The sequence below is a fragment of the Austrofundulus limnaeus genome, unplaced genomic scaffold (assembly GCF_001266775.1).
Source record: "Austrofundulus limnaeus strain Quisiro unplaced genomic scaffold, Austrofundulus_limnaeus-1.0 Scaffold152, whole genome shotgun sequence".
Taxonomy (NCBI): domain Eukaryota; kingdom Metazoa; phylum Chordata; class Actinopteri; order Cyprinodontiformes; family Rivulidae; genus Austrofundulus; species Austrofundulus limnaeus.
Genome location: NW_013952554.1, coordinates 41,533 through 51,947, shown reverse-complemented (window position 1 = coordinate 51,947; position 10,415 = coordinate 41,533). Strand labels below are relative to the sequence as shown.

General features: G+C 39.2%; 1 protein-coding gene across 1 annotated transcript in view; it reads right to left on the bottom strand.

Moving 5' to 3' along the window:
• rbms1b (RNA binding motif, single stranded interacting protein 1b) overlaps positions 1–3,143 on the bottom strand; it is a 15,762-nt gene extending 12,619 nt beyond the window's left edge. Inside the window, exons 1-2 of the mRNA XM_014016678.1 lie at positions 2,840–3,143; positions 1,110–1,288 (exon numbers count right to left, since the gene is read on the bottom strand). Of these exons, the coding sequence (XP_013872132.1) occupies positions 1,110–1,288; positions 2,840–2,890 (230 nt within the window). The 5' untranslated portion in view covers positions 2,891–3,143. The remainder of the gene's footprint in view (positions 1–1,109; positions 1,289–2,839) is intronic.
• Between the last annotated feature and the right edge of the window lie 7,272 nt (positions 3,144–10,415).

Genomic DNA, 10,415 nt, shown 5'->3' with positions numbered 1-10,415 from the left:
AACCTACAGCGGGTCAATTAGTTCTTCAAACGATACTTTTAAGTTAATTTTATAGTTTTGTGATATTAATAATGCTAATGTATTGATATTTTTCTAGTTTTGATTTACGTTTGCTTGTTTAGCGTCGTCACAGTTGCTAGGTGACATGACGTACACCGGGGTAAGGAGGGGAGGCTAGACCGTCCAAATTCACAGCCTCTTTTTTTTCCGGTCTTCCCGGTCTACCAAGGACCCGGCCCGCCGCGACCGGGTAGTCTGGGTCCTCCGGAGGACCTGGCCTGTCGTTTTGGACACAGCCATAGACATCAGTTGCACCTGAAAGAATCAAATATTTACAGACATTATTAAAGGCCAATAATTTTAGAATTTTTTAAACACTAACATAAGTGTGGATCAGTTTAAATTTGAAGTAAAAAATGGATTAATATAGAAATTGTGCTTCTCCTATTTTGTGCCATATTTGACATAAGTCTTCAGAATAAAAGGAAATGAAATTTCTGAGGAATTTTTGCAGTTGCTTATTTATTTTATATGTATGTGATGCTATAAGCCCAGAATTTCAGTGTAGTGACTATTTTCTACTTTGCATCTATCATTTATAAAACATTTGTTTTCTCAATGATGTCTACTTTTTTAAACATTTTACCAGCCTTTGTCTAATAACTATATTTTTACACATTAGCAGGAGCTAATTGGCACAAAAGAAGAAGCCCCATTGTTCCCCCTTGTTATTTCACACAAAYCAAACAGGCAGGTTAGTCTTGCATCAGTGTTTAGTAACACGCCAGCGTCACAAAATCATCTTAGTGACAGCAGTGCCATTTGTTGCACACTAGTTAGGCTCTGTGTTGTTGTATCAAAGGTGTCATCAGCAGATGAACTCTGACACCCATCCTTCCACCTCCACACACGACACCGGTGTGCAAAACACCCGCATCAGGCCCAGCTTAAGACAGGCTAATTATCCATCTTCCATTGAACCTTTTTGCTCTCCAGTTTATGTCAATAAGTGACTTTTCCTGTAAACTGAAACTAAACGAGTTTAAAAGGAAAGAAAAAAAATCCCTGGCTGATCAATAGTTGATAAGAAGAGGATGTGTCCTACTCACGGATGACAGAGTTTGACCAGGTCGTGGTCTGTGGTTGATGGGGGCAGGCCTCGKATGTAGAGGTTTGTTTTACTCAGCTGTTCCCAGCCTCCGGTGCTGCTACAGCTGCTGTTGTTGGTGCTACTGTTGGTGCTCGGGCTGGGCGGAGCCATAGGGTGCGACGATGGGGCAACAAGTGGCTGGAGAGGGAACAAATTTAACAGGTTGACTTTAAATCCACGCGGAAAGATAACCGAGCGACATCTGAGTAATTTTATGGTGACTTAATGACCAAACTTATTGAAGCCTAAATGTTACATTTCCACAAGACAAGCTTACCTTGTCACAAAGTAGCAAAACAAAAGTCCGCCTAGTTGTGGCCCATCGTGTGAGCTTCTGTTCAGGGTGAGGATTATTATTTCAGTGAGCAGCTAATGTGCAGAGCGATCCCCATCACACTTGCCTTACTGTTTGTGTTAAATATGCAACTCATCTTTTGTGCTGTTGAACAAGATTTTCTCTGCTCAAGCCCGTCTGGTATGGATATCTTTGTGCTTTTACGTTGACCAAACCCAGATATCTTGATCTGACAAAACTTTTCCCTTCCGGTACTTATTCTTCCCCCTACTATCTGATACTGATTGCCTCCCCCATCACCCTCTTCCTTTCCTGACAAATCCCAAGCTGAAAGGAAGCTGATGGAATCCCAAGCATGAAGTGGTGATAGGTCTGAGCAATCAGAGTCTGGACTTCAGCCGAGAGGATCTTCTCTCTTGACCCACTGGTGCCTTACATGCCTTGTGAGTTTATGTTTCATTTTTCAAGTTTACTGGAGATTAAAAGCCCTCGTTTGCTCCACTGGTCGCCTTAGTAAAGGCTGAATAAAAGCTTCACGTTCAACTTAAAGAAACTGAAGTGGTTCTCAGTTGCATATGTGCAAACACACAAGCAAAAGGAACCAGAAAGTTGAGCCTCGTTTTTCCAGACTTTGTGGTTTGGGAGTGACAGTGTTGTGCTCCGGCGAGACCCTGAGAGGGATTTTGTTTTCATGCAGCTGCCCTGGCAGCTTGGAAACAAGCAGCCCTGTGAGAGACTGGGACATGCAGAGGATGGCATCTTATCAGCCAGCTCCAGACCAGCAGAGCCGTCATACTCTCTCCGGAAATACACTCAAGGTTTCCAGTAACAGGCCTCGCCCAGTGTAGCTGTACAGCCGCAGGATAACAACATGAAAAGTGCAGAATAAATGTGCCTACACAAATGTTTTATTTTCACAAAGTTATTAGCATTTGCAGGTAACTAGTTTAGTCACCTTTACAGTGAATAGATGTGCAGCATTAATATGATTAATAATGCACATCAAACACCCACAGAGAAACAATAAAAAAAAAAGATTTTAAGTTGACTACACACAAGCAGTGGCTAGACCAGACTCTTTAAGAAAACAGAAATTGTTTTGTTTACCTTTTGGCTAAGTGATGCTAATAAAGGTTAGCTCATCGTTCAAACCACTTATGGGAAGCTGTGGGGACAGTGTGTCTTTATTTGTCTGTGTCCTGTCTAGAAGCAGKGTTTCTCAATATTCACAGTGTTACATTGCACACATCAAACAAATACAACACTGCTGTACATTTAACTCCAAGTCGAGGTTATTTTAATGGTGTCGCTGTCATGCAAAWCAACTGAGTGACTTTTCTGAGTTAGCTTAAAGTCCGTCTGAAGTGTCTGGGTTTTCATAAGAATATATTTACCTGTTTGCGATATGGAGTCCTTGGTAGGTTGCCAGTATTTGCGAAAATCATTCTCAGTCAGGGACAGTTTTACGTAATAAAAAAAAAAAAATCACGAAATACATGAAACTCCACGTACAAGTTGAAAACTGATAGTGAAAGATGTCCTCTTTAATCCGTTAAAAGAGCAAAAAATACGTCGCTGCCCATATTTGCCGTATACATATCCTTGTTGTCGTCTATTCGGTAACAATTAAGTCCGTAAATTGACGCAACTTTCAGGCAGCCCAGCCCTGTTCGTCCGACAGGCGACTTCATTGATTTGCTGCCGAGGCTGCCTGGACCAACTCGGCTGCTATCGTGGACAAACCATTCTGCGTCTACGGCAGGGGTTGACTKTCGGGTAAGGTTACCAAAAATATTATAAAAGCTCAAATATTTTTTAAAATTTGTCAATTATATGAAACTTTATTGGACTTAGAAGTCACATACTGCCAATTATTATTTTTTTACAATTGTCTTTATGAACAAAAAACAAAATTTCAAAACCTCAGTATCCCCCGCGATGCTGATGGTTCAGGMTGCATACCAATCGTTCCATTGTGTCTGAGGTGGTCCTGGATTTGATTACTTGTATATTTCTTTATGTAAATAAATAAATAAAAAGAGCAATACAACTTTTCTTTTTCATTTTCTTTTTTTTAGAATAGTTATTTATTGTGTAAAGTGCTGATGCAATGACCAATCTAATGTGCTTTAAAGAGGACTGAAAACAAGATAACAATTCAATTTAATGCAGTTCAAAACTACTTTATTGATCCCAGAGGGAAATTGGGTTATTTTTATTAGGTAACAAAGTGTTAGATGAATTGAATTAATCTATTCATTCCACCAGAAACACATTATCAGATATGCATGGAAAGTTAATATTAATCTACATTTCATATATTTAAAATATTTGCGCCTGATTATAATTTTTTACTTTTTCCCCCCCAAGAAACAGACATATGACAGACTCTCATGATATGCATTTATACATTTTCATTCGCCACTTCAGTCACCACGCAGTGAAAAAGAGAAAAGCAGTTTAAGGTTATCCTGATGCAAATGACTGATTTTCAAGCTAACAGAACTGACAATACAATATACAGTAATGACTTTCAACTAATATTTTTAAGATAATTCAAATTGATTGTGCTATTATTTTTCCATTTTATTTTCAGCACTTCACTCTGCCAGACAAACACTCCTCCTGTGACAAAATGTGGCAGAACATGATTGTGACATCTCTGGAAATAGAGCTTGAATCACCAGAGGGAAATCGGGAAAATATGTTCCTCGGCTTGTATGGGAAYCTTTTGAGAGCCACATTGATGCAGACTAAAAATTTGCTGGAAGAGGCGGCTTCTATAATGGATTTTGCCCTGCGTGACCCTCTTAATGTGAGTGATGGTTGGTTGTGGGTGTAAAATGTACGCAAGTGTTTCTTTATTGGAGCAGGCAAAATGGGGCTATAAATCAAAGGCAATTTAACACCTTCTGATTAGAGAACCAATATTGTTCTGCTTTTATACTCCGTCTAAACAGCTTCTTTGGAAGYCAGCTGTCTGATTAGTTCATCAAACTCTGTCCATGCAAAAGACACAGTGAGAGATGCTGTGTAATAATAGTAACTGAAATCATCCCCATGAGCCCACTGTGACATCAGTGAACCTGTAATGAACAGTTCAGCTCATTTAGGTGTAAGTCAACCTAAATGAAACAGAAGGCTGTGAAGAGAAGTTCATTAGGCCAGCAGGAGCATTTAGGTCAGGTTTTAAAGGAAATGGATTGAAGTCTGATTCAGCTCTTTTTAGCCAGGATGGATGTTGGTGGGTGGGTCAGGGTAAACAGAGAGGCAATAGAATCACCTTTTACAAGACTGAAAGAAAAGGTTATCACTGATAGAAGCCTTTGCAAAACCAAAATGAACCCATTTCAGGGTTAAACAAATAAAACTGCAGTCCACACCGACATTCACGCTTCAGTTCAGTTTCGTATTTGAAGACAGATTCTAAATTGATCAGAACATACCACTAAAACACACCAAGAAAGTTGTATTTGTTTAAAATAGAAAAGAATGAACAGTCAGCAGTATATCCAATTCATGTAGATCATAATGCAGCTTTAGCTTGCACGTCCAAAACCGCCAAAGCAAGCACAAACATGCTTGTTTGGAAAGATTACAAGATTACCAAGACACAAACCCATTCACACAAAAATACACAAGTTCGAACTCACTCACTCACAAACGCTGGGTATTTCCAAAGGAAATTATCATGTGAGGTTATACTAAGACACTGTGCTACTTTTCTACTTGATCATGCTCCTCCTTGAACTCATGAAAACATGACTCAATAAGTAAACAAGAACAAGAAAAAAGTCTCTATTTTTATCTCACAAAACAACCCTAATAATAATGACAATATCACAGCTCAGCCTGAAAGAAGCAAAGAGACAAGTCTTCTCAGTTCTTCTTTGTGGTATAATCCTGGTGGTTTCATTTGAGGAGTTTTAGATTGTCTCTGGATGATGTCCTAGAAGGGACATCTATATATTTCTTTTAGAGATTCCATTGYACTGGGTAACTTGAAGGCCAGTTTGGGCAATGACAGCCTTATCTGGAAGGGGGTGATTGGGAGAAATGGCCTCCTTAATATGAACCCAAATGGTGTTCGGTTATTGGATACTGGTACAAGGCATGGGATGAACACCATGTTTGAGTTAAGGTGGTCCATGTGATCTTCAACTCGTTTCCAGAAGAGTTTTTCAAGTATGGGTGGGACATGAAATCCAAATGGACCATGTTCAGGGCCTCCATTGCAGATGTGGTTTGCAGGAGCTGTGGTCTGAAGGTCATTGGTGCAGTGGCAACCAAGAGACCCGCTGGTGGACACCAGTGACAATGGAGACCATCAATCTGAAGGATACCATCAGGGCTTGGATGCCCCAGAGGACTCCTGTAATAGTTGGCAGGTACTAGACAGCAAGGACTGCAGCTTTAGTGGTTGAGGACGCAAATCTCAAGCAYGGGAGGAATTCAGACTTTGGTTGGCCTCAAGGAGGTTCTGGCAAAATKTTTGGGATTTATTTTGGGTRACCTTCTTAAATAYTAACTTCTTTTGCATCTTAGATTCTAAAAATTGCCCTCACTTCTACCAATCTGTTGGGCTTGTATTGACCATTATATTTTTTTTGCCACATATTTGGAACTTCTCTGAAAACTTTCTGGTAAATTAGAAATAGCTTCATGAAGGKTTTAATTGTGGAGCTTGGAGTAATAAGAACACAAAAGCAGCTCTCAGAGGCTCGACTCGGACATAAAAAGCAGCGCCCCTGGGTGGTTTCATTGTGTACATTTTGCTGCCTGGCAACTCTCCAAACTTTATTGTAAACGTGTATGGTGCCGCTCAGCTTCAACATAATGCCATTGTCCACACTGTCACTGCAGCAGTAAATGCATTCACCTGCCAATGATGTTTGGTCAAGTTTACTGGGATGAAAGGAGCCTTGCAGACATTTAATTTCCTGAATCAATTTGAGGAGACATAAGTTCCCTTAAAARTCAATTTAAGACTAAACCTTATTGATAGATTTTTGTTGTTGTTTCAGACTTTTGTAATATTAAAGGGACTTTCCAAATCTCTGCAGTTTTGCTGCATTTGAATTGCATTTGCTGCATTTGAATTGCATTATTTTTAAAAGCCTGTTCACAAACTAGAAGAAACGTGTTGGAAAGAATCAAGAAAACCAGTTTAAAGTAAAATATGACGTATATTAATTTCCTATTTTATGTCAAAAAGTATGAAACGTGTCAAGGACACAAAATGGAACGGTTGTTYCGCAAAAAACATCTCACTGCTTTTGCAGTAAATAAAAAGCAAAAGCGGGTAAGAAAAAAAAAGCTGAATCATTGTGGTTGAATGAATCAAAATGAACACCCAACTCTGTTCACAATACTTTTTTGAGTCAATTCCCACAATGGAATTGCATTTTTTCATAGGATGACATTTGAATTTTTTTGACATTTGAAAAAGACCTCAATTAAAAAGATCTTCTTCTTTCTGCTTCCTTTCATTACATTAATGATGTGTGCATGTATTTTTTTAATTGTAAATAGATTTTTTTTGGTTTGTTTAATGAATGAATGAATAAATAAATACAAAATATAAAAGAATGCAGCCTTAAAGTCAAATAAGCCTAATTACGGTAAGTCCACCAAATTCAAAGTGGTGCAAATATATTTTGTTTCAGATTTAATCTGTGATCCAGAGATAAATAGGACATATCAGTCAACCTTATGAGTAAAGATAGTGAGATAAGTTGGCTTCCTCCACTATCTGTTAAGGTTTTATTGAGACGTTTACTGGTTAGTTTTATGCGTACAGGAAAAAGGGAGAGAACCGCCACTTGATATCAATCAGGAAATTCATTAAACACACAGGAAGACTTGGGGAAACTCTTAAGGCTCAATGTGAAAACAAAATATTTAAGCCTACAACAGAGTTTTAAGACTCTAAAATGACCCTGTCTATGTAATGTAATTATTCCACAGCTGCTGTTTGGGTTTTCAATGTAGTCCCCTTTACCTCCCTTTTTCAAATAGCTGCAAGGACCCAAGGCAAAAGCTGTCAATCAAACACTATTGTTTGCAGCTTTGTTTTCACATATTTGAAGGGAAAAAAAGAAAAAAGCACATTGCATCACGTTCATGTGAGATCAGTCCTATACTCAAATTATGAGTCACACTATAGTTGAGGTGATGTATCAGTTTCTTTCAGCATARACTACACTCTTCTCCTTTGCGTCGTACATGTTAGTGCTATTATTATTTTACTGTCCCCCAGAGTTTGTACAGCCATCTTTTTTTTCTTGTTCTCTCTCACCTTCCTCTGGGCTCCTGAAATCTGATCTGCTGTTTCTCCTTGCATTCTTCCTCTCCCCTCCTCCCATGTGCATGCCGGAGTCCTCAGCTCTGCCCGACAGGCTTTAGGTTTCTGCAGACCTACAGCGAATTGTTTATTCTGCTCGACATGGAGGAAACGTGGATGGACCCTTCATTGGCTCGAGATTTACTGCTGAGCCAGGCCTCTGAAACAATGGGGATTGACTGTTTGGAGGCTATGAGTTGATAAATAATGATAGAGGGATCCAATGAAACAACAATGCATAAAACTTCATATACAGAAATCCTGAACTTGCCAGGGATCATCTCATAGCAGACATAAAACAGGGGAGAGTCGTTTCTCAGCATAGAAGAATGTTCCTGTTAACTTTAGCACAAGCTAAACATACACAGTATGTCTATTTTAATGAGGTAGATCAAATCTTTTGAAGTGGATTTCGGTGGAAAGCTCAGTGTAGAGGCTCACTTTAAAACATCTGACATATTTCTTTAGAGGGCCACATAATTCTCTGCAGGTTTCTGGTGACAGGGTTTAAAACAAACACCTCTTCCTTCAGTACGTGACTGAGTAAAGTGCAAATATTGAAGCTTCACAATGCAGGAAATGCACATGTTGATGGAAAGATAAAGTACGTACACCGCTCAGGCTGTGTGATAGTCATGCTTGCTGGATGGAAGCGTAAAGACAGTTTACTGAGTTCAAGCTTTTCTACGAAACAGAGAAACCAAACAGAGCAAAAACATAGAAGATACGATTTAAAGATTTGCACCTCTGCACTTTTTCACATAAACGACTTGAACTCAAATGTCTTATTAATCATGTGCGGACAGTTTTTTAAATTTTATTTTCTATTTTTTAATGAACTAATATGACCAACAAACCAGAGGAACAGATTTTTCTTCTTCAGGAAATAAGAACAAAGAGAGAATTGTGAACACGGTAGAAAGAGAGAATGGTAATTGAGGTGAATGATTGTGTGGTCATTGGAATGACTCATTTACCTCAGTCAGTGTTCAGTTCAGTAACACCATGGCTTATCACAACACCACAGCCTTGAGTGACAATTTTCTTTCCCAGAACCACAAGACCAGGGTTATATCAGACTGCTACGAGTTCAAAGCACAAAGAACAGAAAAAGAAATATGCAAAACCCTCAAGAGGTTCTGATGTTCTTTTAGAGGAAGCCAGCGTTTTGAATTAGGGTTGCTTGTGGTGGTTAGGGTCTGTAAGTCATTCTCAGCAGGAGCAGAGGTTGAAGTTGGAATGTCAGGCGGGGTCAGAGATGAAAAACTCGGTAAAAGGACGAGGGAAATGACTGCAGGAGGAGGCTGATCACTGAGGTCCCCCTCCACCCCCTCCCCACTATAAACAGGTCACATGGAGGTCTGCACTAACTCAGACTGATGACAGAGACAAGAAATGCCTTTACACTCATCCTGCTGGCTCGTTTGCAGGCTCTTTTGAAGTTAATCAAACATACTGAAGACTCAAGAACCTCAACACATGTCCTCCTTTTGTACAACATAAAAACTTTTGAAAATGTTTGGTTCTCGTGCAAATTATCACAATAAAGCCCAATTATTGGAAGAAAATAAACCCATCTTTTAGAATTTCCCACAAATAGTGAGATAGTACAGCATTGGGAACATTGCTCATGTTAAATCAGCATGTAAAAGATACACATGTGCAACAGAGGAACTAGAATGCAGTGCAGAAACTGTAAAATAAGATCACACTTTAACTTTACATACTAAAGTCACTCATAACTGCCATCTACTGGCTGTACTTTGAGGACTCAGGTCATTTAAATTCTACTTTGAGCAGTCACGTTTAAAGGAGACCTGCAGACTGTAAAAACTTAAGACTTTTTGCAGCCATGTGAGATTCATAATAACTGTGAGACGTGCATTAGTTGTTGCAGAGCATTGCTTTCATTCGCTGTATGTTCGTGCAAGGAAAGGAAAATATTTACAGACGTGAACCTGCTCCTTCCCCATTAACCCCCCCAGCAGTAAGCAGCTCCATCGTCATCACAGCCGCAGAGTTTTAACAAAGGGCAACATAATTAGGCTCATTAAATTTAGAGTTCATGCCAGACTTGTTTTTCTTGACAGAAAGTCGAGTGAGACAAAAGAGGGACACATTTGAGTTATGTGACATTTGCATTTTTGATATAAATATCAGAAATGCAAATGTCTCCAGATAAAAATACTCTGTGCAGTGGATATAAAACTGTGTGTGCGTGCAATCTTAAATATAGGCCTACTCCTGCCCCTGTGCATTTAATACTTACATATTTGTTTACAAAAGTAAAAAAGAAAAGAAAAGAAAACCCTGCTATTAATCAAATTATAAGACAAAGTTGTGGTCTTTGGGAAGATCCTGAACATCTGTGGTCCAGTTCCCCTATCTGACCTGCAACATTTACACACTTTTGAAGAGTGCTGATGCCCTGTGTGATTCCATTTATTTGCAAAACTCAAAAATACAAAAATAGACAGAAAGAACCACAAATTCACCTTTGGCAATCTGAGATAGCTAAACCCTAAAAGCTAATTTCCATCCATCCATCCATCCATCCATCCATCCATCCATCCATCCATCCATCCATCCATCCATCCATCCATCCATCCATCCATCCATCCATCCAT